The sequence below is a fragment of the Ornithodoros turicata genome, chromosome 7, assembly GCF_037126465.1.
Source record: "Ornithodoros turicata isolate Travis chromosome 7, ASM3712646v1, whole genome shotgun sequence".
Taxonomy (NCBI): domain Eukaryota; kingdom Metazoa; phylum Arthropoda; class Arachnida; order Ixodida; family Argasidae; genus Ornithodoros; species Ornithodoros turicata.
In genome coordinates, this window is record NC_088207.1 from 57,772,629 (window position 1) to 57,785,732 (window position 13,104).

A 13,104-nucleotide genomic window follows, 5' to 3' on the forward strand; every position below is an offset into this window, starting at 1 on the left:
TAAAAGTGACATGGTGTGTTTGGTTCTCCGGTGATACAGACACAGAGACACGGTAGTGGCCTTTATTCGAGGACGTCTGTGCGCTTTGCTCCAAGGGTCGAAGCGTCATTCAGAGGACGTCGACAGGTCGGACGTTGTCACGTTCCACCTTGGCTCGCAAGTGCGGGGGCAGGCCCTCGTAGGCAGCGTCAGGAACAGCGTCGTTGCAACGGTATACCAGATCCGACCAGATTATCGCCTCCTGGAAACGAGGACTATGTTATCTGTACCGGACATATAACCTACGCTACACGAGTCTTCTAGAGCTTTAAAATGGCCTCCTATCAGTGGAGCCGTGTGGTGCGCCGCGCAGGGTGGGCAGAGGCACAGCCTTGCAGCACCTCTAAGGCAACCACCGTTTGCTTGTTGCTTTATTGGTCTGCTCCGCAACTGAGCCAAGTGAAACCGAAATGACGTTGCCCGCCTGAGCGTGGAAGCAGTTCCAGCCCCACCACCAAATGAGGTGGAAGAAAAAGACGGCGCTCTTCGAAGAACATTCCGGAATATAATCCAGAGAATTTTAAGCTTCGTCGATCACGTTGACTGAAAGGGTCAATGAATGACTTGATGGGGCCATTTTCACACTGTCAATTCCGAAACTAACGTGATGTGCAGACGGTCACAAACCGAAACTGGAAAGCTAGCGGTGACGTCTGAATGGCTGCACCAACGCCACCTAGATACAGAATGCCTACTCTCACTCCTTCGTCACGTGGACATACGGTGGTGGTGGTGGTGGCCTCACAAATCGGGGCTGTCGTCTGCTTCAGGCAATCGCCGCAGACGATTTCAAACACAGGCTTTCTGTGGCTTCCAGTGGCTGCCCATGCGACTGATCGCGGCTCGTCTCCTCCATAGCTATAGGGCTACCGGAAGCGCTGTCGTCTGCTTCAGGCAATCGCCGCAGACGATTTCAAACACAGGCTTTCTGTGGCTTCCAGTGGCTGCCCATGCGACTGATCGCGGCTCGTCTCCTCCATAGCTATGGGGCTACCGGAAGCGCTGTCGTGATTGGCGGGCTCTTATCAACTATGTAACATGGATTATAATATAGGTGGCGTTGGCTGGACCCCACTTTCACTTTTCAGTGCACCCACTCATGCACACTCTCCAAATCGGAACCCTGTCTTCTGCTTCAGTATTCAACCGCAGTCGTCCTCATGACTCACTCCTTACAGTGACCTTAACCCAGCCGGCGTGACCCTATCACACGTTAAACGTACATTATCACGGGTAATTCGTTTCATTTATCGTATCACACATCGGATGATGCACGAGATAAATGGCTGTGCGTCTCTACAGGCTTAGTGGCGATTGTGATCTGGCTAACTGCTGACGTTACGACAACGTAGCGCGTGACACAGATGTCAATCACGTCTGATTGGAGAAACGCTTCTCGCCTGCGGTACGAGGCAGACATGATGTGTCAGGTTGAGTAAAGATACATCTTTATGTGTCATATTAGCATTCAGCTACTAGCGAAATTAGATACAGTTTTTTAGATTCTTCACTGCTTGCGGCTAAACGAGAAAGTGGATCCGTGGCCTTCGTCGTATATATGCCCGCGTAAATCGCACGTAAATAAAATCCGCCTCGTTTATCCTGCAGTTGGTCTACGAGTACAGACAAATACCAGTATACGGCTACTCGGTCTACCTGCGTGTTGCTCGGGGCGTCCTGGGCCGACTTCACAGTGAACTGCGTGCAAACATATACCGTTTGCGTCTGAAAAAACATGCATGGATAAAAAATGCCCGGGCGGCACAGCCGGGATTCGAACCCTGGTCGCCTTCTCAGTGAACGGCGTCCTTTTACGTCAAGGTGCATTTAGTGCGGCGGTATAGATGGCACCCCATGCAGCTCGCGTGGCGTGGTGGTTAGCATGACCGCTGCCGTGAGGTTATGCCGGTTCGAATCCCGGCACCCGGCTGTGTTGTCTGAGGTTTTCCCTGGGTTTTCCGGCAAACGTTCCAGACGAATGTCGGCACAGTTCCCAACGAAGTCGGCCCAGGACGCATATTAACTCCCCTGTCCCCCATGCACTCCTCCTTGCTGTCCTCTCTCTATCTGTCCACTTCTGTACGCCGCTCACAGCAACAGTTGCTTCGCGGCGCTAACAGAGAATTTAAAAAAAAAATAAAGTAGAGGACAGCACGGGAACGGTTTGGAGGTTGAATAGAAGCCACACTACCAGGACGTGCATTGACAACGCCACCTACAGCCCTGATCGCTGAAACGACGTGACATAGTCATTAAGAGTCCACCAATCACGACCGTAGCTCTGGATACGAGTCGCATGGACTGCCACAGAAAGCCTGGGTTTGAAATCATCCGCGGCGATGGTCTGAAGACCTTTTACGCGTGCTTCTTATTGCGTGTCCGCGTATCTGATCCCAGCCTTTGTACGTTGTCCCATCGTGTCATACAGCTGCAATGGAATCCACCACGGCAACTGCGAAGAAGTGTCTCCTATCTCCGCACCGATTGTTCCTATATCGACCTTCCATAGCTCTTCTGCCATTCTGCAGCGACGCAACACTCAGCAGAAAAGCATAGCGGCAGAAGAAAGTAGCTCGGTCTCTTCTTGCGTGTATTTTTTCCTTTTGTTTGTTGCGGAGAAACAAGGGAACGGTGAGAATTGTTTCCGGTGGTTAAATCGGCTTCGAGCGCATCGTGCGGTTTTGGAAAGCGTCCAGTCTGTATAGGCTTTTTCGCACCCCGTATCTCGTGGAAATGTTTGTATAGTCAAGTAGGGTGTTCCTTAAAACGGGTGTTACTATATTGATTTGTTCGGTCGGAATGTTTATTGGGAGGTTGTCTCCCGTCGGCAGGGCTACGATGCGATGCGATGCGATGCTCTGTATGTAGGGATTGTTTCTTTTTTAAAGTTGAACGGAAGGAAGTGCATTTACAATTCGATATATCGTTCTTCCGTGGATAGTGGTCCTATATTCGCGCTCCATGGAAGTCAACGGTTATTAGGCAGTTTTAGCCCACCGTTGGTAAGGTTATTGTGTGCCTATCGGAGCCAATCGCACTCCTGTATGACTCAGAATCTTATCCACTGATTGGTTCCGGCTGATACGGTTCGACGCAAGCCACGTTATCAACGGTTTTCTAAAACTCCCTATTTATTGCAGAACAGAGCTAGCTGTTTGTGAGGTCAGCGAAATGAAATTTCAACTTTTTTTTTTTTTTTTTTTGTCATCTTGGTCACCAGGGCTTGTACTACAACATGAACATTGAGCTTGATGGGCAAAACGACCTTTCCGAACCACTCATGCTCGAGATTCCTATTAATGTTCGCCGCCATCTCTTCAGCTCTATCCGCAACAAGCTTTCTATATCGAATAGTGCACTGAAATCACATTATAAGGGATTTTGGAAATGAAAAAAAAAAAAAAGAAAAGAAAAGAAAAAGTCATACCTGCGAAAAGCAGAATACTCCCAACCGTCCGCCGAGTAGAGTTCCGTCGTAGATGTTTCCAGAGTCTGCCACCATGCTTTCGCCTTCGAAGATCCTTAATCGAATCAGGTTGATGTGAGGCCGATGCAGTAGAAGCCACCGGTAGGCAACTTTCTCTTTCCAGCCCACGTTTCGAGGGTCTCTCCACAGAAGACGGACCTGGACGGAACATTCGGTGAAGTTGCGCGGATAATTTGTCGGAATTATCAACGTAGTTGAAAGCTGTAGAAACCAACAACATTGTCTTTGTCATAGGTTTTTGAAAACAGTGTTGTTGGTTAGGACGGTTTCTTAACATTAATCTGTATGCACGCTCATAACGCTTTCAATGCTGTTTTGTGAATCATCACCAAAAAGACAAAATTGTCACATACAACACGCTCTTGAGCCACAACTTATTAGTTACTACAGTGAAGTACAACATTACTAATTTATTATTAGTCAACCACTATCGTTCTACTTCCCTGTAAACTGCCGGTCTTCAATATTAGCCGATAAAAAGCTGCCATCACTTACCTGGTCCTCAGTGTCACCCGTATGCCATAATGAGTTCCTCAGCATCTGTCCCGGCCCCGTCTTGGACGAGACCACCTTCAGTTGAATTCCAGGTTCAGCAACTGCCCTAAAGGGCGTTGCCTGCCAATAAGTCTGCGTGTTCTTCTTCCACATCACTGCGTAAAAGTGGGAATTGTCCTGGTAGCCGAATACGAAACCGACATAGTCATCATCCACCTCAGTGTCCACGAAGAACGTTCCTTCGAAGTCGACTCCCCCAAACCTGTGGTAGCCGACTGCCAGTCCTGGATCGGAGTTCATGGTTTGCACGATCTCGACGCCCTTACTGTACACCACCCAGTGCGGGTCTATCTGGGAATCGCCTTCGGGATCGAGGACGACCGTCTGGTACGCCCGGAAGTCCGTCGCGTAAACCTTCCTGTTGTCCGGGCATACGTCGACGTCATCCGGTACGCCGTCGCCATCGATGTCGTTTCTGCATTCGTCGCCGACTCCAGTGCGGTTTGTGTCGCGTTGGTCGGGGTTATACACCAGAGCGCAGTTATCAACAGCGTCTGGAACCTCGTCGTTATCCTTATCGAAATCGCAGGCATCTCCTTTGCCGTCTTCGTCTGTGTCGAGCTGGTCGCTGTTGGCGTCGTCTGGACAGTTGTCGATATTGTCCTGGATGCCGTCGAGGTCGCGGTCGGATGTGCTCTCGCAGGCGTCCCCTACGAGGTCTCTATCGGTGTCGTTCTGATCAGGGTTCCACATGAAAGGACAGTTGTCGCACACGTCGCCGAAACCGTCGGAGTCGATGTCAAGCTGATCAGTATTCGGCGTCAGCGGGCAGTTGTCCGACGAATTCGGTACCCGGTCATCATCGGCATCGGGGTCACACTTATCGCCCAGTCCATCTCCATCCGAGTCCAACTGGTCCGCATTGGGAATGGTCGGACAGTTGTCACAGGCATCTCCCAAATGGTCCGGACCGTCGATGTCAGTGTCGAGCTGGTTCGGGTTATGGACCAGAGGGCAGTTGTCGGGGTTGTTGGGAACTCCGTCACCGTCAGCGTCTTCGTCACAGGCGTCGCCGATGCCGTCGTAGTCTGCATCCTCCTGTCCGCTGTTGGGCGTCCTCGGACAGTTGTCTTTCTTGCAGTGCGGATGAGAACAGAAAGGCACGTCGTTGTCAGGCCAGCCGTCCAGGTCGCGGTCTGGACCACAGTGTTTGCCGTCTCCCGCCCACCCGACGGCACACGTACAGGAGTACCTTGAAGCTCCGCGTCGCAGGAAGCAGATAGCGTGGCTGTCACAGACCGTGCCGTCTGCGCATGTGCCCGGACGGGGTTGACAGCCAGCCGTCTGGTTGCCGACGTAGCCCTCGCTGCACTCGCCGCAGATGCGCGAGCCCGGGGTGTTGATGCACTGAGAGTAGGGCACGCAGCCGCCGTTGTTGCCGTCTTCGCATTCGTTGACGTCGTGGCAGACCTGAGGGCGGAATGAAAACGATGATGGAGCGGGTCGTTCGTAATAAAGCGAGAGTTGTCTGGTATGCTGTCCCTCAATGAAGCGAAGGACCGCGGGCAATCATAAATCATGAAGTCTGGCGATGGGAAAAAATGTGCCTATGTCGATGTCTCAATGTGCCGATAAATCAGCATGAGCCGTACCTATGTATCTATGTGCGTATGCGTTCAGTATTCACCGTTTCTTTCCTCTATACGGGACACCTACCAGTGCTAGTTCTTTATGACGGAGACGTCACATAGTTCATATATTCTTTATGACAGTGCCGTGTTTCGGTGTCGTTCGTCAGAGCTTATTCTGTTCGAGATCTGAACTGAACGTGCCAGCTACTCACTCGGTTGTACATATTATTCGGAACTTTGTATCACCCCAATGAACTCCTCTTCAGCTCAGACTATTGTACCGTTTTGTCTACGTATTTGCGTTCCATGGTTGTGGATTGTTCTGTTGAAACGGAGCGTCCCTTTGTAGTCGGGTAAAGCTTGTTCTATCTCTCTAATTCCACATCCTAGCATAAAAACGCAACGACGTATATAACACCTACCTGTCTTGCAGAACGTGCAAATTCAAGCCCAACCCCATGTAGGCTCGGTCCCGTGTATCCTTTCGGACACTGCCCGCAACGGAATCCAGGAGACTCATTGATGCACTGCACGTCCCTGTGACACGGCCTAGCATGAGCACACTCGTCCACATCCACGCAGTAAGAACCGTTGCCATGGTAACCTGCTGGACACGGTCCGCATCTGTAGCCAGAAGATGTCTTATGACACGAAACTCCGGGGAAGCAAGGATTGCTCGAACAAGGATCTTCAAGGTGACAGTGGACTCCATTGCCGACGTAACCCGGAGGGCAACTGCCGCATTGGAATCCGTTCTCGTTGTCTCTGCAAGGCACTCCAGGAAAGCAAGGATCATCGGCGCAAGTCGGTATGTCGACGTTCGGTCCGCCGTTGCTACGGCAGAGGTCGCACCGAGATAGTGTCTCGGATAAGAAAACGATACTCTCCGTCTGAATTTCAACAGTCTTCTTCAGTTCTTGCAGAATGGTTATGAGCTCGACTAGTCTTCTGACCGCACTCCGCTCGTACGAATGGATCACGGAGTCTTGCACGAACTCATTGGCGTCTGTGGATGGTTTCGATCTGCAGTCCGAATACCGCAGTGCGTCAGCGAGTGAAGTGTTATCCATGGTGAGCACCTCGATCCGTTTGTCTCGAAGCACTCGAAGCCCCGAAGCGTCTCTCGCTGTTTGACGTAGCGGCAGAGCAATGGACAGGTCTTCTTGAAGCTGACAATCGAGGAATACACTAACTTCTGTCTGGTCGTCCTTGGCCGATGCAAAGTGCACGACGACCTCTCGTGGCATACCATGGACGTCGCTGTGCCGTCTGCTATCGTCGCCGTCACCAGTCGTCTCGAGCTTCAATTTTGACCTTGTCTTCTCGAGCGCTAGCCGCAGGCCGATTCCCGTGCCGGAAAACTCGATTTCGAAGAGCGCCTGTTCTTCGCTGAACCTCGGGCGCACAGGGGCGTCCCTTAGGACGACGGCGAGTCTCGTTGGCGCTTCCGACGCCAGGGCCTGCCATAAGGTCGCAGACAACGCAGCGTCCGGCGTCAGGTACGCTCTCACTGTCGGGTGCTTAGACAGGTTGACTCTTTGCACGCACCATAAAGTGCTGCAGAGCGCCAGAATCGTGGCCGCTGCATTCGAGGGCCCCATGTCTGACTGGCTCGTCTGCAGTTCCGGCTGTGGGTAGCTTAAAAGACGCTCGCGTGTAGGCGTCATTGGAAACACATGTGGCCAATGGGAACTGGGGCAGGATCTGACGTAAGCGACGACAGATTGAGGGGTTCTGGACCGGCATGTATGTCATCGTTGTGGTTACGGCCTTGGGATGTCCGCCGTCTTGGCGAACGAATTGTGTATTTGTGGACGAGGGTGACATTACTTGCTCGCTGGATGGGGGGGAGATGCTGAAAAGAAATTCAGCTCGTGGGCATTGTTCGGCCCTGATTGGAAGGGCCTTGGCTATAACACTAACAATGTGGCCAATCCGAATAGAGGAGGAGTTTAATCGCAGACCCTGCTTGCATGTGCATGGTTGGCACGGGAGGATGCTACAACGAAGACAGAATAGGGTGGCTGGACGTCATTGTGTCTTTGAAACGGTCTTCCGCGTAATGCATGTTCTGGCATGCGCGACATGAATTTTGTGTCGTCATCGGAAAGTTGTTTGCAGAGTAAACATCCGCACTTTGACGTGTGTATGTAAAGTCAAGTGCTCTGAGAAGCAGCGGAGGGGATCAGAACGTTGTTTTTTGGTAATTATCATTCCTTTCGTATCGATGGGCCGGAACCGGTTCGGCGATCGCACCTCCACCTGCTGATATCTGCCACGTTCATTTACTGGTGATTACATGTGCGCCCGACTTGCAGCTAGTAATTTATGGATGCATTACGAGACGGGATCTAATATCGGTGACAGGTTTCGTTAACGTTAAGATCTGAGACTAAAGTGCTATCACATTAAATTTTAATGAGTTATTATCAGCGACTCCACAGTGACGGGTCCCGTGGATTGATATCGCCACGAGATCGAACGGTGTCGGCGCGCTGCGGAGAAACGATGAACTACCGTAGTGTGGATAGCTTCTGCGCGTCGTCTGCTTCTACACGTTCATTCCGCGTTCAGTGCAGTAGGTGGAGCATTGGGGAACCGAACGGTATCGTTCCATCGCGGCAAAAGTTATCTTCCGGTGAACATACACGAGAATTACGGAAAAGAACCACCAACTCCAAACATCGGCCGGCGTGTTATCCAAACTATAAAGGTGACAGTGTCGCCCCCTATAAGTCGATCTCTGAGCGAATCCCCGTCACTGTAGTGTACACTCTAAGAAAAAAAGGAGTACTTTTACTCCTTTTGGGGAGTAATTGCATTGCCACAAAAAAATAGTCCCTTTCGGGAGTAAATGCACGGGAGTAGATGAATGTCACAGAGTGAAGACCGCATTTCACGCGCTGTTGTAAGAGTCCCAGGTACATAATTGGTGCGCATGCATGAAAATACTTTGAAGCAAACCGTCAACGGTGATATATCGAGTGATATAAAATCTTGCGCCATACTAGGGCACAATTTGCGAAGAAAGATGCGCTAACTGTTTCTTACTCTGTGTGGCTGGAAAATTGCTACGTTGTCTGAGTTATACAGCCTTATGTCGTTCAAATTGACCAAGGGCACATATTTACGTAGACTGTTGCATTCAGGAGACCATTCGCGAAGTTTAGTGACAATTTGCAGTCCTGGGGAGTAAATGTCGGGACTAAATGTTGGGTTAGGGGACTAAAATGGGGAGTAATTGCAGACTAGGGGAGTAGAAGCTGCAATTACTCCCCGTTTTACTCTTTTTTTTTTTCTTAGAGTGTACTTTGGGTCGAGTTTGGGTACCCACACGGTTTGCGAAAGATAGCGTGCGCCTCCCAAAACACGGATTGGGTGGGCAGGTGTAGTGACGACACCCAATTTCATTGGGCCCCCAGGGCACACTGGTCCTAAAACACCTTATTGACTCGCAACGCTTTTTCGGCGTGTGTCGCGGTTCCTATGTCGTCCGTAGCTTAAATTATAGTGGAGACTAAATCGCCATGTAAACGAAGGCTGTCGCATTTACGCATTTTGTCATAGAGTGGCTTTGGCTGCGGTGCCTCCATGAAACCATGAAACTACGGCTGTTACCATAATGACAGTGTTGCGTGCATTAATGTAGGGACGGTCGTTTCGTAGAACTACGTAGAACCGGATGAATCGCAGGCACACCTGCTTCGACAATGTGATTGGCCAGCACGAAGTCCACAGGGTGGGACAGAGGACAGCGTTACTGAACTTGCGCAGCTGCAGGATAAAAAGGAAGAAGAACAAAAACTCCGCCAAATTCACGGAAGCTTCCATGACTGGAATGCATTAGAGGATACGCATAAGCTCGAAAAAGAAACTTTTACCCGGATACAGTGAACCCCCGTTATTATGACCATGGTCGTTCCTGAAAAATTTGGTCATAATGCGGAATTGTCATATTAACGGGGGATATTTGCAGGGGGTTCGCAGCATTGTTCCCCAAGAGTATGGTCCTAAAGCGCGTATGTCAGATTATCGGGGGTCATATTAACGAGGGTTCACTGTATTTGATGCATTGTTTAAACGGGAAAAGCCGTTTTGAGATATACGTGTCCAAACCTGTCCTTTTCAGGAGCAGTAGTAATGTCATAATATAGTTTGTATTGTAGCGATCGTTGGCGATGACAGCTCCAAGGCTACGTCGAAGACTGGGAGCTGCTGGGTTCGTACCCTATATCCACCAGCCCCGCTGTACGAGGTTTTCCCCGGGTCTGCCGGCAAACGGCCGGATGTCGGCACATTTCCTCACGAAGTTGGACCCGGACGCATACTATCCCTCTCTCTTCTACTTCTTGCTTTTCTCTCTCCATCTGTTCACGGCTCTATGACGCGCACAGCAACGGTTGCTTCGCGGCACACTATAGCGAAGTCTTTGCGCGGTGTGAGGTTTTCCGAACAGTTCTTCAACACTGGTCTGTCATCAGATATGCTGTTCAATGAATATTGTTCCTTCAGGCTTCGGCAAACTGTGTTCCTCCAGCAAATAAGGTTTGTCTGTATTGCGTTTGGCATATTTGTCTTCACCGAATTCCGTATAATAATAATAATAATAATAATAATAATAATAATAATTGGGTGTTTACGTCGCGAGACAACTGAGATCATGAGCGACGCCACAGCGGTCGGTCTGTGGATTGCTTTTGCCCACCTGAGGGTTCTTTAACGTGCGATGAAAGCTCATCACACGGCACCCCGTATTTAACGTCCCTCGCGGAAGACGGCGTGTCTAAGCAACTTGTACCCTGCCACCAAGTTGCTGGCGTCCTCGGCCGGGTTCGAACCCGCGATCTCGGGATCAGAAGGCGAACACGCTACCGGCTGAGCCACCGAGGCCGGTGCCGAATTCCGTACTCTCTCTCCTTCACCGGAATAGCCGAGCCTAACCATAACAGACGTTCCCGCAGAAATACTGCAGCCCGAAGACATTCTTTTTCGTGATATCGAGGCTGACTTTACGTAGAAACCCCCTATCGTACACCATAGGGTCATCAACGTATATATTCTGGGACAACAGACTCTTTCGAAGCTGGCGCCGGGGTCAAGGTTTTCTGCGCGAAGAGGAATCTTCACTGGCTCGGCAACTTTCTTTCGTCCCTCTCTTTTCGTGTCGTGACCAACTAGCGTCGTAGCCTTTTTCCCTTTTAAAGCGTTCACCCGTAATAGCCCGAGCGGCATGTTACGGATTATGAAGAAAGGGATTTGCGTGCCGTTTTTTTGAGACGATATCTTCCTCCGCGTGGGGTATGCGTACGCATTAATCTTCCCTCGCCGCCGCAGGTGAAAATTCGTGGGGGTTACAAATTTCGGCGGCGGATAGTCGTTTGATGTGTGATACTGAGTTTCAACTGGTACCGTCGGCGGATGGGTAACGAGATTATGCACTCTAAATTTGGGAGTGACTACTCGAGATTTTAGTCCCCTCACTCTCGAATTTACTCTCTGTAACACTACTTATAGTATCTAAACTTTGCACGAACTTCCGTGCATTTATAGTTCTGCGAGATAGCGGCAGTGCACATAGTATCTAAAGGGACTGAAATTACGTGAGGATTTGGTATGTGCAAGCTACCTGGTGGACAATCTAGTAAGACCTATACCAGTAAAAACGAGTAGCAAAAGTAATAATAATATTAGAAATAGCCAACTCTCCTACAGTGGAATCCTTCTTCCACAATGTATCATCCTTTATCAATTGAATTTGTAGGTGCTTATTTTTGTGTTTTGTTTTGTGTTCCCACTCCTACTTAGGCCCGATGAATGCCAGTAGTATCTGTAAAATAAAATATATAAATAAAAATAAATAACTAGTGAAGTTCGGGCTTGAGCACACCGTGCGTCTTCTACCGACGTGCCTCACCCCCCCCCCCTTTTTTTTTTTTTTTTTTGTTCTGATTAGGCGCATGGGGATTTCGATATACTGTATCACATACAGTCAAACTCCTTTACAACGAAACTCAGGGGACAGCAAAAAAAAAAAAATTCGCAGTCAAGGTATTTTCGTTAAAAAGGATGTCCATTATTGGACCTATAGGGCTCCAGCGGGACCGCAAAAAAAAATTTGCTATAGTGGTATTTTCGTTAAAAAGGTGTTCGCTATAACGGAGTTTGACTGTACTAGCATTCTTTGCGAAAACATGTTCAGTGTAGGCGCTTACACTTAACTAATTCCATTCCTTTCTTTCTTGCTTCTTCTTCTTTTTTTCTTTTAAAGTAACTCGCGCAGTTGAAGCGAAACCTCGTCGTTCGTAGTGGTATATAGAACCCGCATTCTGGACTTGACGGGTAGCGCGTTATCTGATACCGTCTGGCAAGGGGTGGTGAGGGGGGGGGGGAAATCGTCTGCTGAGCCTCGTGCGGGGCACGTCGAGGGGGCCTCTCAGCAGGGGGGCGGACACACACTGCAGCACGTGCACTCCCAGCGCCGCGCGACTGATTGGACGACCGGTCGCGTGGCCTGCAGGCTTCGTCATCGCAACGCCGCGCATTCTTCCGCGATTAATCGTCGGAAACTGAAAAAGTAAGCGGACCATCATCTCTTTGCTTTGGTTTTTACCCTGCCTGTTTGTCATTGAGATTATTGCCACAGAGGAGGAGGAGGAGGAGGGGATACCTGTAGAGGGGAATAGCGAAATGGGGTTCCTTTTTGGAACAATGGGTGACGCAGCTGTGCGTGTGGAGAGGCCAGTGTGGGACTTTCTTTTGTAATAATAGACCACGTGCGCGTGGGCTCCGTGGGAAAAAATGCCCGATGAAGTGAAGTCGTTTTAATGAGAATACGGGATTTTGGGGGATTTCTGTCAGGAAGTTTGTTGATGTTGTTGGGTGTGGTTTGAGCAGTCGAAAGAAGTACGCCAACCAGTAGGTTTGCCTGTAGCGGACATGCGAGTGTTTATACTGTATTATCGAATTTTAAAGATGACTCGAGTGTGTGTGTGGGGGGTATTTGTGTAACAATCTTGCTTATCGTACGAGACTGGTGTTTTTTGGATCACGCAGTTCTTGTTCCTACCGGTTACAAGGATCTCGGGACTATTTAGGCGCCCTCAAGCAAGTAGATAGATCGATAAAGAGGGGTGATACGGATAGATGGCATGATGATAAGATATGACGGTAAAAGAATATATTACACGAATAGTATGTGTCTTATTATTATTATTCTAATAGTGCGGTTCAGATACTGGTACATCTCTACCTGCCTTTCGTGTTTTCTTTCTTTTTCTTCTGTGCTTGTGGATTCGTCATTGATGTTGTTTGCAACATAACGAGCAGTGCGATCGTAATTGATCCTGTTTACCTCTTTGGTGTTCTCCTCTGGTGTGTATTTGATGCAACTTGCGATATGTGTTACTGACTTTATTCACCCATTGCCGTTTCTGGCAGTTCGAAATTTCATAT

At 49.5% G+C, this 13,104-nt stretch overlaps 2 protein-coding genes across 3 annotated transcripts in view; one reads left to right on the forward strand and one right to left on the reverse strand.

The window, feature by feature from the left end:
* Window positions 1-13,104, forward strand: part of LOC135401726 (zinc finger protein jing homolog) — a 93,667-nt gene that overhangs the window by 41,819 nt on the left and 38,744 nt on the right. The window lies entirely within an intron of this gene.
* LOC135401725 (cartilage oligomeric matrix protein-like) lies at window positions 49-7,512 on the reverse strand. The gene is made up of 4 exons (XM_064634275.1): window positions 6,075-7,512; window positions 4,022-5,491; window positions 3,467-3,664; window positions 49-241 (listed from the first exon to the last, which is right to left on the reverse strand). The coding sequence occupies exons 1-4, from the start codon at window positions 7,317-7,319 to the stop codon at window positions 110-112; spliced, it is 3,045 nt and encodes a 1,014-aa protein (XP_064490345.1). The 5' UTR covers window positions 7,320-7,512; the 3' UTR covers window positions 49-109.